Source organism: Larus michahellis, chromosome 6, assembly GCF_964199755.1.
Source record: "Larus michahellis chromosome 6, bLarMic1.1, whole genome shotgun sequence".
Lineage (NCBI taxonomy): Eukaryota > Metazoa > Chordata > Aves > Charadriiformes > Laridae > Larus > Larus michahellis.
In genome coordinates, this window is record NC_133901.1 from 49,214,652 (window position 1) to 49,240,159 (window position 25,508).

At 38.1% G+C, this 25,508-nt stretch overlaps 1 protein-coding gene across 7 annotated transcripts in view; it reads right to left on the reverse strand.

Moving 5' to 3' along the window:
* The window catches only part of KAT6B (lysine acetyltransferase 6B), a 118,062-nt gene that overhangs the window by 17,814 nt on the left and 74,740 nt on the right, over positions 1-25,508 (reverse strand). For all 7 annotated transcript variants that reach the window (XM_074592996.1, XM_074592991.1, XM_074592993.1 and 4 more), the window contains exons 8-12: positions 25,018-25,139; positions 23,227-23,342; positions 20,942-21,083; positions 17,769-17,930; positions 15,550-15,643 (exon numbers count right to left, since the gene is read on the reverse strand). In XM_074592996.1, coding sequence (XP_074449097.1) covers positions 15,550-15,643; positions 17,769-17,930; positions 20,942-21,083; positions 23,227-23,342; positions 25,018-25,139 — 636 coding nt within the window. The remainder of the gene's footprint in view (positions 1-15,549; positions 15,644-17,768; positions 17,931-20,941; positions 21,084-23,226; positions 23,343-25,017; positions 25,140-25,508) is intronic.

Genomic DNA, 25,508 nt, shown 5'->3' on the forward strand with positions numbered 1-25,508 from the left:
CCTGCATAGAAAGCCCAATTTAAAAACAGATTTCAACTCACAAACAGGAATGACATAGCTTAGAACAACTGTCAGGTTGTCAGCTCTCAAGAGTCATGAAACAGCTACTGAGCTGCTACAACATACAGCATGTCATAATAAGGTAAACTGTCACCAGCTTCAGTTTCGCTACGAGACATGTCATCTGTATATACTGGTATTCGGCAGCTGAGTTGTAAATGGATTAACTGCTTGTGAATAAAGGACAAGACAGCCAACAAAGAAAGAAGCACTGTTGCCATTCTAAGGGACATGACTGCTCTCCAGCTGTGCACTAAGGCCACCACAATCAAGTTAATTTGAACAGCTACACAGAATCACTGATCACTGTTAATGCACAACTAAACTCCATTTTCTCTTTCTGAACCTGTTCAGCTGTACTAACAGTAGTAATACATCACTGATCCTATAAATAGGCTTGAAAAAAGCTGCCAGTGGTGAGTACCACATCACCAAGTCCAGCTCAAAATGCACCTATGCAACACAGTGCTTAATTGACAGTCTGCTGGCAGCACTTCTAAACTTCTTAAAGTTTACTTCCAAAGTAAGTTCTCCTACCATAAGCTAAACTAATGCTAACAGCAGATATTTCACAAGATGGCGTATGTAGAAACACGTGTAGGCAGAATTTATACAGATCCAGAAGCACCTTAGCATTTTTTACATGACTTATACCAAGTCAAATGCTCTATAATCTTTGTACTATCATGATGATACAAATCCATTTATTTCACTCGTTGCCGTAGTTGTTCACCCTTCCTTGTCTGTTTTGAAGATGCATGTAACATTTGCCACCTTTCAGTTACTGAAGATGTTCCCCATTTGCCATGACTTCTCAAAGATCATGGGAAGATATCTTGCAATCATGTCAGCCAGTTCCCTTGCGTGAATCCCACCTGGTCTTATGAGTCTGTATATGTCCAATTTACTTAAATTCTCTGTAACTTGATCTTCCTCTACCATGGACAGCATCTCTCTCTGCTTCTTAAATTCTGCCACACCTGTGAACTAGCCCTATCAGTGAAAGCCAAGGCAAAGAAAGTACTGAGTACCTGAGATCCCTTCCGAGACCCCCACTGCACAGGATGCCTACTCCATTCAGCAGCAGGGCTATGTTCTGCTTACTCTGCCTTTGTCTGTCCACATACTTGTAAGAGGTCTCCTGTTGCTCTCCACATCCCTCAGTTTCAACTCCAACCAAGCTTTAGCTTAATTCCATTCCTGCACCTGTAACCAATACCAGTACTTTTTGTAGATTTTGTTTTTGCTCAAGTCGGGAGCTCTCCCTGCAGCCTAGCAGGCTTACTGTCACACCTGCTATTTTCATGAACATTAAAATGAGTCATTTTTGCCGTTTGAGGAAATCGTCCCTGGAGATCAATGTGTTTTGCACTCCTTTGCCCTTCACAGCAGCTTCTTACAGGAAACCACTTACCAATTCTCTAAACAATGTAAAATTCTGGGCCTTACTCTGGTAGTCACCCTCCTCACTTCCATCAGGATCTGAAACCCTACTATCTCATGGCCACTACCACTGACTATTGCTTCCCTGATTAATTCCTCTTTATTTGCAAGTAGCACATCCAGCAAAGCATTTGCCCTAGCCAGTCCTTCCAAAACCCGTGTCAAAATTTTCTCCCAAACACCCTGAAGAAATCTGCTTGATTACTTGTATTCCGCTGTGCTGCCCTTCCAGCACAGTGTTTCAAGTAGTCCTTGAGAACAAGGGCTTTCCACTAGCAGATGCCATCCAGTTGCTTGGAAGGTTCATCCTCTTCCCTTTTTGCACAGGCTGTCTGTAACAAATGCCCACCACAGTATTCATGATTGCTGCCCTATCCTCTGATTCTGAAGCATACAGACTTGACAGGCCTATCACCCATTCCATAGCAGAGCTCCATGCATCCAACTCATTCCTTTGTGTAGAGCACAACCTCCCCTCCTTGGCTTCCCTTCCTGTCCTTCCTGAAGAGACTGTTATCCATCTATCGCAGCAGTCCAGTCTTCTGAGCTACCCCATTGCATCTCTGTAATCCCACTGAGGTTACGACTCTATGACAGAGCACAGTCCTCCAATTCCTCCTTTTTGTTTTCAGGACTTGAGAAATTAGAATAATGGGTTCTCAAACGCAGTGAGAGAGGGCCCCCTTCCCCTACCCACCCTATTCATCACATTGTATCTTGCAAATCCAACTCTCCAAGAAGCCCAAGATCTAGATGGCCGCTTATTCCCCTAGAAGTTCTGTCCAAGTTAGTTTCTGATGTGCCAGTGTGGTCATTCCAACTGCTGACTGTGTCATATCACCATCATGGTTGTGTCAACTCCAAACAGCTCTCTGGACCCTCAGGACACACCATTCTAGACCAACTGTTCCATTAAACTGCCGGGTTTGCACGTCTTGGTCATTGGTGCTATCCACTTGTTTGTTATTCACATCCTCATGTTATGCACTTAAGCAGTCAGCAATGAATTCCACTGATCTAGTCTATCTGCTGGTGAAGTGAGAACAAAAACATCACCACTGCCCAGAGCTGCTGGAGGATAGCAGAGGGATAAGAACTGTGTACTGATGTCATGAAAATGGGAGTCAAATACAAGCGGGCTGCTTGGATCATAAGAACAGATTTTAGTCTACTGATCTTTCCCCAATTTTAGACTGCATGCAGCCTTCACAGCAGAAGTCCATTTAGACATATACACACTACATCAGCAAAATGAGAAATTAATGCTGTGCTAGCATTTCAGACTTCAATCTGATTTATAAGGATAATAGCTTTTCCTCATGCATTGTATAACTTAAACCTGTCAATCTCAGGTTTACAGTTATGCATGCACATCACAATCAGACATATAAACATTTACATATGCTTCCACACACAGCAAAGCTACCCCACCACCACTGAAGTAACTCCGATGCAGAAGACAGAATCAAGTTACTTATGAAAGCTTTCCAGATACACACTTTAAAGATGCCAATGCACTGCTGAAAACCCTGAGCAGGCAAGAGAGCCGCAACAAAATCAAACTACTGCCAGAAGTTGGAAACAGCTTGAGATCTACTTCTCAGAGGCCCCTAGTCATAAAATGGAGCCTTTCTGAAAATCGTAAGCAATAGTTTGTGCTCAAAACTTGCCCTTATGTAATCAGCACTGTTCCACTCCTATTTATATTTTGTTAATATTTGTGTCAGAAGAAAACATATTCATGAGAATCTATCCAGAATAAAAGAATCAACCAGTGAACTATTTGCCCTTGCACGTTCTGAGTTCTTCTCAGTCTCTTTAAAGACCAGCCCCCACAAATGAATTGCCAGACTCAGACAGATGGAATCAAGCATTTTTCCATTAAACTTTTGTTTTGTTTGAAACATAACCAAGTAAAATAAGTCCCTTAATATGGAAAGGAACAACTAAGTTTTCATGCAATGTTCTGTATCAAACCAGAGATCTGAAAGAACAGTAAGTGCTAGTAACTGTTTTCACAATACACTAGTATCTAAAGTGAAGATTTCCCTCAAACCAGCATTTCAGTTTATCCTAAGAGACCTCCTTTTGTCTTATAAAACATCAAATACCTTGTTTAGAAATTACATGAATGAGTTGTGAAGACACAGGTTCAAAAGAGTAGTCAGAAAAATCAAAACAGCTGAGCATTCAGGCAGGACAGCTCAACGCACTTAGGTCAGCTCAGCATTTCAAGTTCAGAGGTATGACCATGAGTGGAAAGCAGAAATAGGTAAGGTGAAAGTGTGAGCTTATTAAGACTTAAGATTCCTAAAACTGTGATTCATGTTACCGTTTTTTTCCGTAACTATTCTGTGTGCCTCTGAACTGTTCTTATCTATGTCAACGGGAGGAAGGTCAAAGACAGACGACCTTAAATAGGTGTTAGTACCCTCTTTGAAAGCACTTTTGAGGCAGCTTCAAAGGACCCCAATGCCAAGATCCACACAAACACTATAAAAAAAAAAAAGAGAGAGAGAAAGACTAGCTGTAACTTGAGATGCTTAGATCAGTGAACAACCTGCTACATTCTCTCCTCTTCTTTGTCTGGTTAAAGAAAAGCTTTCTTCGTGATGAACAGAGTAAGCCAAAGATTCTCTCATTATTGTTACAAGAAATAATGCCAGCTCTTATTCCTCTCCACATCCTCAAGTAAACTCAACCCAGGGGGCCCAAAACCTTTAGTTCCTTTACAGAAAGCTTCACAGAAGAGGTTAGGGCTAAACAAATGCCCTTCATGAAGGGAAGGAAAGGTAAAGATGACCGCATTACAGCCAGACCAACAAAAGGCACCCTTTGAGTGAATTAATTGGTTAACACTTATTTTACCTGTGCCAGTTGCCAGTAAACCCCTTGAGTGGAGGTTCTGCGTACAAAGTGGACTACTTACAAGCAGAGCGAAAAGCACAAGCAAAGAAAAGGAATTGAAGTACCCTTAAAAGCAAGACTTGGCATGCACAGAGGTCATCAGCCCTGACTACCAATTGGATGAATAAATTTGTCAGTAGGTTAAGTAGTTCAGAAGATCATTAACAAGGATGGATTGTACTTGATTTTACAGGCAGTGTTTTAAGTTATTATTTAGATTTACATTTTTGAATTATTAAATAGATGACACTGAACAGTAAATTGTTTATACAACTGTAACTGTTGAATGAATTTCCTTTAAGAACTGCCATTACCTTCTGGTGTTAAATGTTGACAGCACATGAATACCATTGTTAAAAATGTATCAAGCATGCTCATTAGAAAATACTACCTGTTTGTGCCTTGTAGGCTCTATGTACTCCTACAAAACTCAATTGACAAGACAGGAGTATGAACTTAGGAGGCTATGCCGAATATAACACGTAACTGAAGGCCCAGAACCTTTACACGGCACTGTGGCCAACCAGATGGCATCTGTACCATTAAGCTTGGACTCTCAGCTAGAATGTTAACCAGGCTGTTAACATAACTGTCCCGGATTTGTGGCTCAGGAAAATTATCAAACTTGGAAAGTGACAGATGCCCTGGACCAAAACTTTATCAGGGATGGTTTTAACAGCTTTAGAGCATATAACCAAGTTCCAGAGCGCAAGAGCTTTTCTTATCATTGTTTTATTCATACATATAAAAGACAGCCTAGTAGTACTAAAGAACATGAACAAAAGCGAAATGGGGAATCAGTACGGAGAAGTCAAAATGCACATCTGCTAATACTATGCTTGCTCAGGTAAGTGGTCATGACACACTAACTCCATAAGACACAGCAGAAGATGCAAATTGCGCTTGTTTTACATGAGCAGCAAAACATCATTGCTATTCATTTGCTCTACTAAAGCATGCTGTAGAACAAGTAACTAACCAAGTAAGATTCAGAAGAAAGAACAGATGAAAGAGGTTATTGGGGAAGCTCATGGTGATACCTGGTTAGCCAGCAGATACAGAAACTGCATGATGAAAGAAAAAAAAGCACATATTATCTACCAAACACTGAACACAAAAATCCATCTATTACAGTGCACCTCAAAAAGCTAGGCCCAAGACATGGCAATCTGATAAATATCTACTGTTACTCTAAACAGAAGTAAAGAAGCAAAAAAAAAAAGTTTCTTTACAAGGTAGAACTGCCTGATAAAAGTGATGGCACTGGAAAAGAAAGACATCCTTTAAGGATGGTTGTCTCATTGAGGTGAGATGTCTCACTGTGCCTGAACAATGACAGGCCACAAAACACCCATTTTGTCCACCGACTTGCTGCAACAGAACTACACTGCAGTCAAAAGTAGAGATTCCTGATCATTAAAGATGCACTACTTAATTAAAATCTGTTTTCAGCCACTAGTCTTCAGCAGATGGTTTCTCCTGTTCACTAATGCCCTATAAAGTCAGCTTTGTCCAGCAAACATTTGTTTTCATTGTTACTGTGTTTGGCCTTGCCTTTTAGCTGTTTTCAATGCTATCTGAAATAAAGATGCTCTTCAGTTAAAACAGTCTTAGCTTCTGTATCTGAAGTGACATGCCCGATTTCTTTTGCAGTTCTGATAAATGCACGGTGTCTTGAAGCTATATATAAGCAATGCCAAGAAATCCCAAGAGGCTGATTTTCTTGGAATAATCTTAAGTCAACAAAGCTTGATTCAAAATCCATCTTTATTCCTCCCTCATCTAAATCTCAGCTTGACAGAATGTTCCTTATTAGTTATTTAGGAGAGGCCAAACTCATGCCTTCAGGTCAGCAACATAATCCATCATCAAGAAAAGAACATAAAATAAGCAGCAGCATTCAGTCTCTCTCACAAATTCACAGCTCCCACAAACAGCCACTTTCAACTCCCTCTTAAAGAAGAAAAAAAAAAAAAAAAGGGCAGGTAATTCAACCTTTCATTTTGACACAATACCTCTGTAAACACACCAACAAAAATGACCAGAAGATTGACAGAGTGTTCTGTATTGGGGTACACAAGTAAGTCAGTCAGCAGTAAAAAACCCAAACAGAATGATTCAATATGGGCCACCACAGGTAATAAATGACACAGGCCTGTTTATACAGATCCTTAAATTTGTGGTGTTGACTTCATAAGTGTAGTTTGAGAATATATTTTTCCAATAAAGACTATTAAAAAAAATCCTATTCCTTTCCACCCTCAGCTTCTCATTCTCACCCTCCATTGTTTACCACACCCTCAGCAATAACAAAACATTTCTTTCAGGATTGTAATGTGAGACACCTCTGTACTCGGCACTGGTGAGGCCTCACCTCGAGTACTGTGTTCAGTTTTGGGCCCCTCACTACAGGAAAGACATTGAAGTGCTGGAGCATGTCCAGAGGAGAGCCACCAAGCTGGTGAGGGGTCTGGAGAACAAGTCCTGTGAGGAGAGGCTGAGGGAGCTGGGCATGTTTAGTTTGGAGAAGAGGAGGCTGAGGGGAGACCTCATTGCCCTCTACAACTACCTGAAAGGAGACTGTAGAGAGGCAGGGGTTGGCCTCTTCTCCCAAGGGAATAACGACAGGACCAGAGGAAATGGTATGAAGCTGCGGCAAGGGAGATTTAGATTAGATATTAGGAAGAATTACTTTACTGAAAGAGTGGTCAGGCACTGGAACAGCCTGCCCAGGGAGGTGGTGGAGTCACCGTCCCTGGAGGTATTTAAGAAACGTGTAGACATGGCTCTTCAGGGCATGCTCTAGTGCCCAAGATTATTGTTTGTGGTGGCGTGTTGTGTGTGGGGTTGTGGGTGTGGAGTTTAGTAGGTGGGTGCCTTTTTTTTTTTTTTTTTTTTGTGGTTGGACTCGATGATCTCGGAGGTCCCTTCCAACCACTAAGATTCTGTGATTCTGTGAAAGGGAATGCTGAAATGCTCTTGATTAAAATAAACTTTATCTTAAAAAAAAAAATATGGTCCCACTTCACCCCCATCTCAATTCTGTTTATAGAGCATAGCAAAGTATAACTGTAAGCAACTTTTTTTTTTTTTAAAGTGTGCTTATTCCTACCTTGTATTTCTGGTATATTTCAATATTTGTTACAGCAAACTGTAAAACATCTGAACACTAGACTTTGGAAAAGAACGATGTGACGGGTGTTTACAGAAAGAGTTCATCATTCCACGGACACCCTCATTTTTCAAATGTTATTTCTACTTCATATCCATATTTGATTAAAGTATTTGTACATTTTAAAAAATTCCTTCTGATTTTCTTAAAGTACTTAAAGTAGTTTTTCCAAAATATTACCTTCTGGCCAACACGTTATTTTCCATGACCAGATTAAGGGATTTAGCCTATCAATTCTATATAAACACATACCAAAGAAGTAGATCCAACCACTTACAGCCCACTGCAACTTGGGTCTAGCTCTAAGCAGCAGGCAGATACCAGAAGTGGTTCCCAGCAGTTCCATAAGCATACTAGAACTTATATGCCATACATGTGAACACACCTCCTTTGATCTCTCCACATAGATTTGCTCTATTACAGCATCCATCTTTACCTTTTTTTTTCCCCCAGTCTGCTTTGTTTTCCAGAAGTTAATTTATGAATTAGTATAAAGAACATGGGTTTTCTCAGTTCAAGGTCTGTGTCTTGCTTCCAGCTGAGCACAGACTTTTAAATCAGTTACACCCCCACCTCCCTGCAACCTGTTACTACATGGCAAGTCTACACAGCTACTTAAAACAACACAAGCTAAGACTACACAGCAAAGAAATTCTATGAATTCATTTTAATGAGGAAGAAAACTGTATGTCTTTTCATTACTTCTGCCCTCTTTCGCCCTTCTGGTGCTTCTTTTGTAGCCTGTCTTTGTTTCTGTGTTCAAATACTCTTAAAAGAAGGAACACCACCATTTCCATACTGTAATGGCTTTGTTCATTTGCCTCATTCCAGCTTCCTACCAAAAAATGAAAGCCCTTCAGTACAGAAAATTTGTCATCTATCATCAGCTCTTCCTTTACTGATATAATACTATCTCAGAGCCACTGTAAAAACCTCAGGCAGCATTTTCACTCTACTCCACCACTTAATTCCAACGCATTTATTGCATTTTTAAAAAGTTATTCATCTTCAAAACAGGGATGACATTTTCTCAAATGCTAATATAATTTATCAGCCATATGTTGCCCTAAATGACAGGCCACATGTTAGTCCATTACTTATTTCAAGTTTTGTTCAACTCAGTTTTTTTGGATGACTGCACAAACATGGTGCTTCACAAAGTCATTGCTTTTCAAGTTTCCACAGAGGAGTAACCTAATTTGCTGTCAAAGCAGAAAGCCTAGAAACACTACAGCAGGAACCAGAGACAACAGAGTTACCAAATCAACCTTTTGGCACAGCAAAACTTCCAAACCTTCTCAATATACCAAAGCACCACAAAGCCAGTGTGGAAGAAGAAACTAGAAGAACAGCTCACTGTCCAAACTGCAACTAGCCATGGAAAGCTCACTCCTTCTGAAGACACTGCAAAAAAAATTAAGACATAGCAATGGACATCAGTGAGAAAACTAGGCCCAAAACTATCTAAAAGAAACTTTTATTTTCAATCAAATATAACCTTTTGTCTGTATCAGACAACAGAGCTTTTGAAGTATTGGAGCCATGAAGAAGTTTGAAATAACTAGTTTATCCTGGAAGAGAAAATGCTGTTTGAATTGAGCATATTCAAAAATAAGCAGTTTTATTTTTGAATGATATTCATGTTTTTCTTCAAGCTTAGCAGAAACCAAACTTCTTGCCTTTCACAGAAAAACTAATTTTACAGGCTGGATCAGCTCTTTACCAAACTTACAGGGAGAACCAAATCACACTAGAGACCAGAAGAAAAATCTCATACTCTTCACAGCCTCCCTAAACTGTGCCCAAAGACTACCCAGTTTCACCCAAGGCAGTTTTTTTTAGCTTGTTTCAAAACTGTCTCAAAACTGTGGGCAGTAAGAAATAAACCCATTGCCTCCATTCTCATCAATGCAGGTTTATGGTACCTGTCGATGCTTGTGGAACAGCTTTTGTACCTAACGTAATTATCTGGACTCAATCCACAATCCTTCCACTTCTGCAAAGCTGAGCCCTAAGCAATGAAGATCTTCCACATTTCTACAGACAGATGCAGATCTTCTAAAACAAGTGCAAACCAGAAAGGTTTCAAGAATGCACTTTACAAAGGTATCCATTCTTTTTGTGCCTATTCACTGCCCCCTCCACCATCCCTTATTTTTGAATTAAAGTGCATGCAGGATCACTATGTGATCTGGGTTTAACACACACCTTCAAGGACATCTGTCCTTACTCGACACCCACTTTTAGCCCAGAATATTTCACTGATTCAACTTTTCGGCACAAAAGCCCCTAAACAATTGCACGTGGACAAGTGATTTTAGGAATTTGCAGTGGAGAAGACAGGACTAAACTGAGATCAAAGAAACAGGCAGTAGTTCCAGATCTTCAGCCCAGTTCTTCAAAGCTGTAAATGGCAAATGAACACCACGCCAAATCTTGTTCACAAGCCTTTGCTGAGCCATTTCCTATTGAGAAGCAATGTGGGCTAATGCATGTTGCCCCCAGCCTAATTGAGCAAAAAAGTGGATCTCTCTCTCTCTCAATTACCAATTTATAAAATCAGTAATGGTTCTGACCTCCTCTATCAATTGCTCTCATGCTTATTCATGAAAAGCATTTAGGAGGAAAGACGTAACTTTCCATTAACAGTTTATTTTCCCTTTACTTGTAGAGCCAATTTTTTGTTCCTCTCATCCCTTGGAAACTTGCGTTCCCTGGTGTTACACATTAGCCGTTGCACAAGTGCTGCTACTGCTGGTACTCTGCTGCTTCTGCAAATCAAGACTTCAAGATTTACTCACCTGTTTAAATGGAACAGGTAAAATAAAACACTTGACTAAGAAACAGATACCAGATTTGGAGAAACAAGCAAAAAACAACATTAAACAGAGACACTCTTCCTATGCTAGAATACAGCTCCCCAGGTATTATAAATTCTGTTTCTTTCTTCCACTGCCAGACTTGAGTCGTCTTTCCCTGTCATAGTCTGCTCACAAAAAACCTGAGCTACACATCCCAGAAGGGAATCAGGGGTTAGTTCAAGCTAATGGGAAAAAAAAAGCCATTAAAAGTTGCACTCAAGAAATGATACAAGAGGTCAAAAAGTCAGTACCAGCTTTCCCCAAACATACAGACAAGTGAAACAATCCCCCTCCATACCCCCAAAACAAAACAAAGAACATATATAACCCAAACTGAATCCCAGCATCATTAAACCAGGTTTCCACTCTCATCAAGAATAATCGTTTCACAATGAACAGATAAAATGGGAAAGAATGAGAAGAGGGAATTCTGAAGGGGAAGAAGAACCCTACAATTAATTGGACCAGAAACGCCCTCAAGATAAATAACAAAAGGCTATCAAGGTCTTTGCTCCTCAGCATTGAACCCAGTTATTACTGTGATGCAAATGAACCATCAACATACTAGCCAGCACAGTTAGAAAGGTTTATCCTAGTATTGTCACATGCATTTTTTTTCCCTCCAACTGCTGCTAGGCCTCCAGCATGGAATTTGCAATCCAATAAGAAGAAATATGGGACTGTGATGAGTTTTGTGAGGAAGTTCAAATCAAAAGATTGCTTAAAGTTACAGAAAACAAATACGAAATACTGCAGTATTTCATTCTAGTAATATTGAACTCTGTGTTAGATATGCCAAACAAAGAAATACTAATATTTTTTGTCACTGCTGCCCAACGAGTAGAAACAGAAAGCATATGACGATTCTAGGCTTTGTGAGAGCTCAAATCAAGAAAGTAAAGAAAAACTTCTTGCATGTAGAGGCTGCTCAAGTTTATAAAAGAAATTGGATTGCACATACAGGAGTAGCTACAACACTGTAGTTTAGTGCTTGTGTTGGCAAAACCACAGCAGCAACGCAGGCTAACAGAGGACATATAAAGACTCACCCAAATGCAAGTATATATAATCCTTGTGACAGGAATGATAGCTGTGTATCACTGCAACTGGACTCATATTCAAAGTGAAAGAAACCCAGAATGGGATCTTACACAACAGAAGCCTGCTCTCTGGTTCATTTCTGGATCAACTTAAGCTGGAGTTTACTTGCCCAAAGTTTAATTTACAGCAAACACAGAAGATGCATGTAGAAGTCAATTAATTCTCTCTCAGGTACAACCCTGCAATCACAATCCAGTCAACTTCACAGAATACAAGAAGAACAAGGAAATGGAAACAAAAGGCCCAAACTCAAGAAGTTTGGCAAGAACTATCCTGTAAAAGGCAGGAAGGTATAAATACAACAAGCAAATTAATACCTTTATTCATTTTCAGGAACTGCTTTTGTACATTTAAACACACTCCAAGTAAAAATTAGGTTCCCTCTAAGAAAAATCAAGACTGTTATAAAATAATATTTAATAAAGCATACTTAGTGTAAACAAAATTAAGACTTCACGTAAACCATTTTGTCTTCAGTATGACACGCTTCTCAAAAATAAAACAGGTTAAACTGATTTTATCTTACTGCAAAATGAAGCAGTACCAAGTCTGCAATTTTACATATCAACAGTTTCACTGTTTGATAAATATTTAGAACTAAACTTTTTTCCATTTCTAACAGCACAAGTATCTATAGAAGTCAAAACCCATAACTTCTCTACCAAACACCACCACCATCCCCAACCCCCAAAAAAAAAAAAACTTACCCGACTTTAAGACAGAACAGATACAGACACATACAATGTATTTTTTTAAAAAAAACATTTTTACTTAAATGACCAATGACTTACAGAAAACTGCACAGGAAATTTTTGCTGAAGATGATCAGGCTACAGAACTCAGGGATTTTACAGCACACTTTCTTCTCACAAAAGTTGAAGTACCCTTCCTACGAATCTATTTTCCACATGTGATATTACAGATTCCTGAAGAGACAGACCTTAAACAAAGCTTTATGTTGGTGTCTACAGAGTAAGAAATTACAGCATTACCTATATTTCATATAGAATCTGATAAGTCACATGTAGTTAGTAAAAAATTAAGTTGAAAAAAAATTAAAACAAAAACAATGGTCAGAAAACAAATACTTAATTGTCTTTTAGCAGAATAATTTATTTTCCCTTGCAACTTATAGGATGACCACATAGACTCATCTGTAAACATCAAATTAGTCCAAGACAAAAGAATGCATCACAATCTGAACAAACAAATGCATTTCACTTACAGAAAAAGAAGCAAATTCTGTACCACAAACTACATTTTCACCAGTCTGCTGACAAAGCAGAAGTTTGTAACGGCTTAAGGCTGCGTTCTTTCCAGCCTTTCTAACTGTCAAGTGTCTAGATATACACAAAGTAATGTGAGCAGTCAGCTACTTGCAAACAGTTCATGAGACCTTCCCTTCTGTGGTTTGTAACTATCATTTTCTGAAAATTACTTGCGCAGTTACATTTTTATTATTTTAGTCTAAAACCTGTTCTGGTTACCGCTACAAAAGAGATAAGTACAACTGACTACTTCACAGAATTCAAAATAGAGCGGTTTAGACGCACTACCTGCATGACAAATCAAGACTTAACATTCAGAGCATAAAATTTATCTCCCAATAACTTTATGAGAGCATAACAATCTAGATAATGTTATGGCAAAAAGTGTTTTAAACTATGATAAACTTTCTCTGTTCAAGTTTAGAGTAATAACTGGAGTTTTGTTAGGCCATCTTCTCAGGCCAGTTAGAGCAACTTATTCTCAGAGACCACAAGTCAACAGGAAGGGTGAAGTACAAAGAAGATGGTAGTCAGTCAATTACAATACAGGAGGTAGAAACACATAGAATTCCAAGGAAAAAAGTAAACAATTGATTTGAAGGGGGTTTTTTTGTATGAAGACAGATTTTGGACTCACTCGTCTGGATGAGGCTATGGCTGCCCCATTTAATGGCATTCAGCCTCCATCCTGCAAAAGGACATAGATACAACCTAGGAAAACAAGCCTTGGAGTTTTACCTTCCTTTCTACCCCTAGGGAAAAACAGCCACAAGCAGTTCTCTCACTACCTTTAATTTAGTTTGCACCTCACTCTCACTACAGAGCCAGATTTTCTCAGTCACCTCTTGGTTCTTCATTCTGTTGGAAACCAAGACAGTCTGATTCCCAGTTAGTTAAGGGAACCTCTGTCCAGAAAGCAAAGGCAAAACACTGTGTAAATGTACTGAGGGACTGTGTGCTCCCAAAGCAGGCAGTCTGTTAGCTCTAGCTACAGCAGAAGCTAAAGCTGGTCTCTGGACTATGCCCAGCATGTATACAGCTGCAGCCTACACCTGTGATATGAACATGTCTGCAAAGAGGAAAGGCACAAGAATAGCACCAGATAAGCTTGAAGTTAAGGATACCATTAGGTCATGATGCAAGTTATCACAAAAATCCTAATGATTCAAACAACATGATGTACTCACAGATTTTTCCAGAAAGTGGAGGGACAGAATACCCTACCAATTCTTCCAGATCAAGTAGCACATGGCACAGTAACAGACAGACCACAGATCCAGAGACACACAGTGTATCCGTATCCAGACCTTCTGTGGAATCCACAGATTTCATAACTGTGCCATCAGTTTTGCAACCATAACTATTGCAAATTCAACCAGAATACCATTTGTTGAGAGTGCTTTTTTTGAAAGACACCACAGAATAAAAACCAAAGAAAAAGCCTAGAAGTACTTACCAGTTGTGCCCAGTAAGAGTTCCCGATCTCCTTCTGCAAGAAGAGATCCTAATCCTAAACCAGGGGCAAGTTCTACCTAAGTAAACTTAAAGTCCACTCTGCAGTTCCTGAAATATGCAGTACTTATCACTGCCTTTCCTAAAAGGTTGCAGAAGGCGCACAAATGGAACAGCTGTTGTGTTCCGCTCCAGTGATGGCTACATTTCAATGGTGGATTAAGTGGTCCAGAACCATCCTTACTTAAGTCACAGGGGTATAGTGAAGACTGTTTATAAAGCCATGCAATGATGAGACATACTAAGTATCTTTATAAACTCTAGTGTAGTCATGCTGGGTAGAACACTACAAGACACAGAACTTGAAAACTCTACAGTTGCAAATTACTGTCTTTGTCCTGCTGTTATACTGCAATATATTTTTATGTGTATGTTAATGTTCTTGTATACACCTTCAGGGAAGGAATCCTATTATCTTAACTATCTCTATTGTCGTGTAATTCTACAGTGCTTTAAAAAAAAAAGAGTAATAGTGAAAACTAGCCACATACAATATACACTAATTCCTTTATCATCCTCCCTCTAAATTACAGGAGAAAGTTGGATTCAGTAGTACTGTGGACACTTAGCTGAGAAGTTTCTTAAGATGATTTTGTTTGGAGTTTCATTGCAGCTTAAAGATTTGGGGGATAACAGATCTATATTTAAACAAGTTGTGCCTGAAGCTTTCTAACAGGTCAGACAACTCAGCAAAATAAAGCAGCAAGTACATACACTGCCATGAGCACCTACGCTTTTTTTGGTAACACTTTCACCAACGAAGTGATGAACTTCAAGACAAAAACCAAAATACATTCCTTCTACGCAGCAATTCTTCAGCTAAAGCAGTTCTTTAGCTAAAAGATGACCTAAGTTAGAAATATCAGAATGTAGAGAATGCCTTGGACTAACACCTTCTTAGCTTTAAACACAAATAATTGCCTCTTCTTATACTAACTAGCAAGGCAAAATGAAAAGTAATTTAGACAATTCATTCAGAGTAATAGCTTTGTGAGCTAATATTACTGCTGAGAGATTCATTCTCAATTTCCTCGAGTACAATAACAGAGCAGCAGTAAGTTTTTCACTTCAGGGAGCTTTTCTATCCTATGTAAATATAAACAGAAATCCCATTATCTATTGATAAAAACAACAAAGCAAGTTAAATAAAGTTTCATATGTTACAATTTCTTATAAAAGCCATCAGCTTCCTGGATGACAAGTGTAAATAAAACACTTCACTTACTGAAATCAATAAGAAACCTTCCAAATCCTTGCCTTTGGTATTGGGGCATGATCATTATGCAGGAGACATTGTACTTCTGCTGGCAAAGCTTTTCCTGTGGGAAGGAGAAACAGATCAAGTATGTCAAAGCACTGCTGAAGTGGGCAATTGCCTGCACCTGCCACTGTCCTTGTAAAATATCCCAGTAAGGTGAACAGATGCATGGGGTCAGTACCAAAGTCAAATAATTCCACAGTAATAGTTAATTATTAAAAGGAAGTATCAAACATACCCTTCAAAATATTTATTAGTTAACTACTCAACATCTTAAAAATTAAATATATTGTCTAAACAGCATAATGAAGTTTAAGTGCTGTGAAGGAGGAGGACAAGAAGAAGAAGAAAATATTTTTGTGTTTCACTGAGCATTCAGTCAAGGATATAAAAGTGGAAAATAATATCTATACATATAGTGAAGTTGTATTTTCTGCAATTGCTACACTAAGTGCCTGCTGGTTTCCATCTTTATTTTGTCTTCTCTCTCTGAATTAATATGGGGTCAGGGTGGAGGGGAGGAACCCCATACCTGTAGACCTAAGAAGTCTTACTTGAAGCATACTAACTTTTTCAAAGCTGAATGCTTCTCACCTGAATGCAAATTAAGGCAGAATGCTCAGAAACCAGAGGTCTTTCAGACAGAATGAAATCATATAACATAAAGGCAATGGAGGCAAATATTACACGGATTGTTTTATGACATCAGAAGGAACAATCTAAACTAGGAAGCTGTTCTAACAATGTAAGGTTACAGGTTCTTTCAGATTTATTGATACAAAAGGAAGAGTCCTGAAGCCTTGTTACCTTTAAAAGATTAGACACAGAAAAAAAAAAAAAATCACAAATCAGCACTAAGTAGTTTTAAGGGAGGCCAAATAAATCAACCAAAAAAATCCAGATCAGCAATAACTGACAAGAAGTTGCAGCAAGCACAGGGATAGTTTAAGACACCACCTATCACTTCAGCCTCCACACGTGACACCAGACCAGTGATGACACTGACAGGTTCACATGCCAGTATGTTGGTTTCACAACATTTCTTCATCTGTGAGAGCAGACATCCATGCCATATTTCGCAAGGTTTCTTCGTTTCTATGTTAATGTGAAGTATTTTCTCCGTATAGGCTTCTCAAACTCTCAAGACTGCCAGTAAGAAGTTCACATCTTGGCAATATATTTGTAATCAGGGAAGAAACGCCAGAGCATTTCTGCCACCAAGAGCACACACACACACACAGTTGTGGTGTTGTTTTTTGTTGTTGGGGATTTTTTTTTTTTTTTTTTAAAAAGAGAAGAAAGGGAGGGGACAGGACAAAATTATTCGGTGAATAATTTCAGTACTTCCGTGGAATTTGAAATTAAGCGTTTTTTTCCTACATTTCAGTAGCTAAAACATTCGAGATCATCAGATGTGACAAACAGACTAGCCAAAAGCAATTCTCCACATTTCTTACGGACAAATTGACTAATGGAAGCTCTTCCTGTTGCAGACATATCTAATTATACTTCACCATTATTTTTGGTCATCTTTTTCAAGACAGTCCGCATAAGTTATTATTTCTGTCTATAGCTGCCGTCTATTGCTTTAAAATTCAAAGAAAAACCACAAGCAATAAAGACATCCACTCTAAAGAAGGCATCCACCATAAAGTTAGGCACTGCATTCTTACACTCAAGTGCAATGAGTTACCACATTAGATCAGACTGTACATAAGAGATGAACTCAGCTGGCCATTTATGTCTAAACAGCCAGCTTGAACTGCTAGCAGTAAAACCACGAAAACACACCAACATTTCAAATACCTAGCATTCTTAGAAGTTAGACTTGGTATACTATTGCAAAAAATGGTAGGGGGAGGAAAAAGATTTAATTTTCAACTGAAGCCATAACACATTGGGGGAGGGGGGAAACAACACAAAAAAACCCACCCCCAAACCCCCCAAACCAAGCCAACAAAACCCCACCAATAAATGTGGCTGAATGCACATACAATTTCTCAATTTGCATCAGTCTTTGAGACAAGAAAGTACGAGTGTATTTGAGACAATGCACACTATATTTGAGATTTATAGAGAAAATTTCAAGATTCTGAATTGTTTGTTTTTTCTTTTCTGTTGGCACAAATATCAAGGCAAGTGGGAAATTACAAATGTTCAAAAAAAGAAACCCACTATTTTTTTACCTTAGAGAAATATCCAACTAAATGGCAGCCTTTCTCATCATTTTTTGTAAGGACATAGAAGAGGAATGGTTCAACATCATAATACAAGGTTTTGTGGTCCAGAAAAAGCTTAGCTAACAAACAAAGGTTCTGACAATAAATTTTGCTCACGTTTCCATCAACCTAGAAAGCAAGACAGATGCAGTTATTTTCAATGCCACCAACATGTTAGGACAAAACAACTTCTTGATTCAATCATATCCTAGAAGGAAACATGAACAAGATGGTGTTACAGGAAAAAGAACACATTAAGATTCAGAAGAGAAATGCCCCAGCTTCTTGTTAAATAAGAATTCTCCAGTTAGTACTAATTACTTTGCATTTGTAAGTATTCTCCGAGGATCTGGATTTATTAAACAAAGTAACTTCATCTTTTAATTGTTCAAGTGAGACTTACCTCTCCCACTTCATACCTGGAATGAAAATGAATGACTGGCAGACAAAAGTGTACTAGTTAAAACTACATTAAACTGTGGTTTGCTAGAAGGCAGTGGTGGTCAACAATACAAAAAATATCCCAAAACAATTAAGTGTATTATGTTAAATCCTTAAGGTGTAAGGCCAATGAATGAATTGCCAATTACACAGCAATCACAGCAATGCTTCAGATAAATTGGACAAGACAAGATTTCTATGGTACACTAAAACACTGTTGAGCAAGAGAAGTAAATTTTCAGGTTAAGTACTACAATTAGTCTAGGTATGTTACCAGTGTAAAGAGTCAAGCTGTGACTCAGACAGCTACAGAAAAGCCAGACAGAGATGCAGATTTCCTGGATCAATTAGTTACTCCCTGAAAGGGAAGGCCCTGTCAAAGGCAACAGCATTTTTGAAGTAATCTTCTTAATGGAAAGGTTTGCTTGTACTTTGATAAAGTCACTAGCTGTATTTCGTTCACAGACAGCCAAATGGTACGCACACCATGCCAAAAAAGAAGCCATATTCTATTCCAATTTGGTTTTAGTAAGAATCCTAGTTACAAATCTAAGTAAAACCCAACCTTTTGGATATATTTAAGGATTTCAAGGTGACTTCAGTAGTACAGTTGCATTATCTGGATTAAAGAAAAAAAAAAAACACTTAATGGACAGCTACTGCTCCTAAAGACATCAGAACAAACTTTCATACAGTACTCAAGAACCTATAAAATACATTAAGCTGTCATACAACTCACTCCTTTCAAACTTATTAGCAAGTGTGCAAATTAAATGCAAACATTAACCAAGTAGAAATCATCACTGGGTAACCCATAAGCCTGAAAACTGAAATTATGTAAGCTATCTTTTCTAGTAAGAACATTTGTACAGAAATTTAAAGAACTCCTTGAATTCCAGGCAAACACAGCTTATTTATCAGTTTTAAATGTGGGGGTGGGAGGGTGGAAGGACTGCAACTTCAAAAGCAAGCATCTGTCAAAAGTTTCTTGCATACAGCATAGTAGTAAACTATGTCAAAGTCTTCCCTCAAATCTCTCAAAGTCATGCTCTGGGCAGAGGTACATAAATCTTAAATGCCAAACTCATTTCTATTTATCTCGAAAATGGAAAGCACAAAGAAAACTACAAACCCTTCATTCTGCCAAACAGAAAATGGGTACAATGAATTCCTGAAAGCATCTGTGACCAAGGACATCAACTGATGAGTAAGTTTCTACAGTTAACAGAGTAAAAACTGACATTAACCTTTGAATTAGAAAAAAAACACTTTATTCCGTAAGTCTTAACATAAGCACTTATTGAAGCACCTAAGAGAAAGGGAATGAAAGCAGTCAAGAAAGAGTCAGGACACTGCTTTCACATACACCTTGTTTTCTACGTGTTGTGTGGATCCCCCCTCACTGCCACACACACACACTTTTTTTTTTTTTTTTTTGTAGGAAGTTTTTGTTCACACATTGGCAGTAGCTAACGAACATTAACTGGAAAACAGAATTCGCCTATTGTATGCTGCACAGCTCTTAATACCTGCAAATAGAGAAAATCTAAGTTCTTTTGGACTGACTAGGACAATTTTGTTTCTTGACACGAAAAGAGTTAAGTCTGTTTACAACTTAAGACTTTTGCTGGCAGATCTACAATCTTTATAAAAACTGCCCAAGTCAGGAAGGAAGAAATCTTGATGCAAATCGCTGATTTTTTTCGTTGCACAAAACCAGCCAAGTGAACCAAATATTAAGATCTTGTTCTAATTTAAGTAAGGACTTCAAGAATGCATCTACCATTGGTTGAAGAGATAATGGCCATGACCAAGCACGACAGACATTGATACAACATGAAAACACAAGTTTCAAGTAGAATCTATGATAACTGCTTAATTGCATGTATCAATATACACATCTAAACACTGCTGTTGATAAACAGCCTCAAAAAAAAGTCCTAGTAGCCCCAGCAGTCTTTTCTGTTAATGCAATCTGTAACAACTCTTGAGACACAGGAATGGCAAGGTTAATGCACAGCTTCAGTAACTGCAGGCATGCTATTTGAAACACAGAAATCTGTTGTCCAGGATATCCTTGCAAACCCCAAACTTTAACGGAAGTCACCTCACAAGAGAATAATTTAGATTATAAAGGAATACCTATCCACAAACTCAACTCTGGACTTTCTACATTAAAGGCAGTGTGTTCTGGCCAAAGTTGGACCAAACCTCTGTCATCCAACCAGAATGTTTCAGGTCAAGTTTCTCAGACAACAAAAAGGAAAGCAAAACCACTTAGTAGCTACATTTGTATTTTTAGGAAAATACACAAGAAACTACTTTTCTTGCTTTTACACATTGGAAGCATCTACAGTATGAAGTGTATTCTCCCTACACCCAAGATATTCAAATAGCCAGAAATGAATGGGTGCAAGAGGTACTTTTGCTGAGAGGAGAAACGCAATCCAGTCAAAGAGCTTCTATTGCAGTCCCCATCTAAGATGCACGCTATACAAATATCTTAAGAGGTTGGGTAACGCATGAAGCACAAGTAATGGAAGTAAGAATTGTGACAGAACAGGACAGGGAAGATGGACACGGTTTTGCATTACAATCAAGGAAGTATTTAAATATATAAAGTTTTCACTAGTTCTACAACTCATCTGTAATGTTTACAAACCTGTTACTTTCAGAAACTTAGATTTTGATATACCCACCTCAAATACTGAAAGGTCATTTCTTCTGTAGATTTCATTGGCTGGAGGATGAAACCAGCCACATTTCTTTGAGTGCCTTAACAAAATGTTTTTACTTTTCATGTATTTAAGACAGAACTCACACAGGTAAAGCTTTGGTAATCTGTATGAAAATTAGAAAGATATTTTATACAAAAAAATATGTTAAGTTCTGTAAACAAAAAAGGTTACCAGAAAGTGAAAAGCCCTCCCCATTTAAATATAAGGTACCACGAGTAAATGCTTCTTAAGTTTTAAAAAAAAAATAATAAAAAAAATCATCACATTAGAGTAAATGATTAAACATACATATCACCCATTAAAAAAGAAAGGTAAGAAAAGATCATTTTCAATCAATCACAATGAACCTAATTCAATAAAGTTGAACTGTGGTCAGCTGTTTTGTGGTCCACCCTCAGCAGACCCCAGTTACTTCCCCGTTCCCACATTCCACTTAAGCTTTTGCTGTGGTGTCTAATTGAAGTAGCTACACTGGAGTCACACCTCAGAATTTCATCCTCCTTCTTCCAATAAAGAAAAGGAGGCACGCAGCAGAACATAGTGAGCCTCCTTGCCTTTAATTCTCCTTATTTTGTACGTGGGGAAGGCTAGGAGATAATGTTTCTTTCCACTGTCTTCAAAATACTTGGGTGGGACAGCAAACTGTAGTAGGATTGTACCCCCACCTACACTGTCACTTTACTTGAACGCAGAAGCCCACTGAAACAGTTTGCATCTAAGCAAAAAGCCTCCCTTCCATACATCTCCATGACACAGGCAACGTAGATTACTGTAGTCATCTGGAAAGGATTCAGTTCAGACTACACGAAGTACCCACATGCCCCATGTAAGACAATGCTGACAAGTGTTCTACATACCAGAAACTGCTCCTTTCAGTGTATTTTATGGCTATTTACTTTCATTTTTAAATTACTGAAGCAATGGAAGACTATTTACTTTCATTTTTAAATTACTGAAGCAATGTAAGACTGTTGCAGAAATTAATTAGTCCACAAAATTTTAAAGCAGAGGAAAACCCTTATCTCCTCTGAAGCTACTGGCACATCCTAGGATCACATTGGGATCATAGCCATTATTCCAGTATTCTAAGATAGTTTATCAACAACATAAAAAGCAGTTTGAACTGTTTGTTCCATGATGTAATCCCACTGCACTCAGAGCCAAGAACTACACTGCCTCCTACAGATGCCATCCCATGTTGCCTCATACTAATTATCCATCATTATGCCTCTATCTGGGATTTATTTACTTGATGGAACACGTAACTCTCTCACGATATGACATAAATTGAGGGCATAAAAAAGTAACAGCAATAAAATATTAAAAGTATAAAAGCAGTGGTAGTAAGATGAAACAGAAACGCTCTCCACACTTTTTTTAGCCCATGATTTTCAAATTACCAATTCACAATATATCCCTCATTCCCATCACGCAAAAATTAGGTTATCAAGGAATGAGAGGGATGGAGACAAAAGGCAGTTTACAGTAATGCAATGCAAAGATATTTTGGAACGGGCCACATAACTTGGTTGCTTGCTATAGCAGTAGAGCTTGACAAACATACAGTTCTGAAAATCTCCATGTGTGCCATAGATCAAATGAATTCATAAAACAATTATTTTCAGCACATGCAAAAAATCAGCAGAGATCTGCTGAGCACACATACTAGTTCGGGCTCTCTGCCTGACTCCAAGGTGCACCCTGGCAAAGAAGGCCAGAAATGAGACACTGTTGCCCCAACTTGCTCACTTTGACTTTATTTATCTAGCATGTTCAGATTTATCCCAGGTCCCTAGAAAAAGGAGGTTAACAAATTCTGGATGACAAACAAGATTAATTGCTCTCAATGGCCAGAATCTGGACATACCTGGTTGCAATGGTTTAAAAAAAAAAAAATCAAAACAAAACGAACAAAAAAAACCACCACCAACAAAACAAAACAAACCAAACACAAAAAACGACACCCAAACAAAACCAAAACCAATAAAACAAACAAAACCATGCCAATACACACTGCAAGATTATGTTTATGCAGGATTAGGAAAATTGGTCTTTTTAATGTTTCTTTGATTAGAACTCACAAAAAAAAAAAGACAAGACAAAAATCCTTGTTCTCACTTATAATTACAAAAGTATATTTACTTTTTAAAGTTGTAAATTATAAAAGTTATAAAAGAGTAAGAAAGTTACAATTATCACGTTAGTAAGAATTCCAACAATGTATCACAAACTTGACAACTCACTACCTTGCATATTCCTGTGGGTAAGGTGAAGAGTACCAGGTCTGGATCTCGTATTTTCCAAACTCAATCACTGAAGGGTATCGCCCACTTGTTTCACCAGTGTTTTTACACCCAATTTTCTGTCAGGTGCAATAAAAGCAATATATTAGTTATAGAAAAAGTAAAAGGAAAGTTAGCTTTATATCATCAGTTTCACCCAATGAAGGTGTGAGAAACCTGAAGTATTCAAATCAGTTGCTTAAGTTCTTTCAACCTGGAGCGAGAACAGCATTTGCCAACACCCAAATATAAGCAGCGAAAATTTCTTTCAAGGTGCCAAACAACTAAACATGAAGGTAAGCAAGCAGGGTTTACAAGTAAGTGCATACAAATAGATGGTGCACAACCTAGCCAAATAAAAGGGACAACTGCCTCAGTTCTCCCACAGTATCTAGTGCGAGAATTTCTCTACAGTTCTGGTTCAAACTCAAAGCTGTCGTTTTATCAAAACAATAAGGGAGAAGGCATCAGCAGAACCCTTCTAGAGTCCTTGGAATTCACCTCGTAACAGTCAACAGTATACTAACACACACTAATCTCAACTATTACACTGAAATTGAGCTGATCAGAAAATGATTGCTGGACTCTAAAGGGCTGGTGAAATACAAACAAAGAAAAGGAGGCGGGGGGGTAATTTCAATGTCATAAATTTTTGAAATCTTAGCACCTAACATTTTGGACTGCATACGAAAGACAAAGAAAGGAGGAGGTAGGAACTATTTCCAAAGCAAATGGAAGTACAAACTAATAATGAAGCTGAATCTTTAAACTTGGTTTGAGTTTGTTGGTTAACATGCTCTGAATTAAGACTATAAAAAGGTCACTGCATTGACCCATAGCAGGTAATGGCAATTCTTGTACACTAAACCTGAAAAAAATTAAGTGACTTCCACTACCGAAAAAAGTACAAGACACACTCATTTATGATGTAATTTTATAAAAAGCAGCAGTTGAAACATAACATGCACCTCCCTTCTGACCCAGGTTCTCAAAGACACTGGTTACTCATTTCGTAGACACAGAAAAGTAAAAGTCTGTTTTGCTATAGGAATTTTTAGCTGCCAAGTCCAGCTTACTTGGCAAAAAAACCAAACAAACAATAAAACAAAAACAAAACAAAAAACCACAAAACAAAACCAAAAAACCAAAGCAGCTCAGTCTCCACAAGCTTTAGGATTACCACTATATACCTTAAAGAGCAGCATTAACACCTGCTGGTGTAAACAATTCTAGACAGATTCAACTCAAAGATTTTCGCTGCTAGAAAAAGTCTACAGTACTTAAACTCAAAGTGTGTTAAATCGTGAAATAAAGTTACAAACTCACTAAACCTAGTTTCTTACAAAACAGTACTTACTGGGACAGACTTAAGTTTTCACAGTGGCTGCTTTATCCACATAGGAAAATCATCGCACACATTCTTACCAACGAACACCCTCTCAGTCCTGACCAGGATGCCAACTATGCTTAATCTCTACGCTTAATCAGTGGTAGTCCTGTGTCCGAAATACTCAAGTATATCTTTCAAAATCTATCTAAATTGTCACTTATCATCTGACCCATTCCAGTGTGATGCCTTGTCTCCACTCTGGGAGAATTTAACTGCATATACAGTGTCTCACAAATTAAATTCACAGCAAGCACGACACATTGGATCAAATGGAATATATTAAAAATGAAGGTGAACAGACATATGAAAATGAACCGAGTTTTTATTTACAGAAATAACTACATTTTATGCGACATGATTCTTACCTCCAGGGAAAGTTCTCGAGCCTGCTTAAATACTTCCAAATCCTCCTGTGTAACAGTGTCCTTGCTTCCCACCAGAAATACATCCGTATTTTCTTGTTTGATGCTTAGTTTGATTTCAGTATCTGTTATTTAAAACCAGCAAAAAGTTTATTCAGACATGAAGGTTACATGTGCCTTACCAAAGTGGTACTCCTAAATAGGATTGTAGCAACTATGGCTGTTATAACTCCCCATTTTAACTAAATTTGAGATTACTAAGTAGCAGAAATGAAACCTGCCCCCCTTCTTGTTTTGTAGTTTGCTGTTGCACGAGCTATTTTTGGTATTCACTTGCCTGTCTGTATAAGCCTTTACAGTCCAGTTCTACTAAATGAGTTTTGAACCTCGTGAAATGGAATATATTCTATCACTAGAACTATGCCACTTGATAAATTCCAGTATACTCTACAAGGTAAAAATAAAAATAAGAGAAAAAAAAGTTGCCCTTAGAA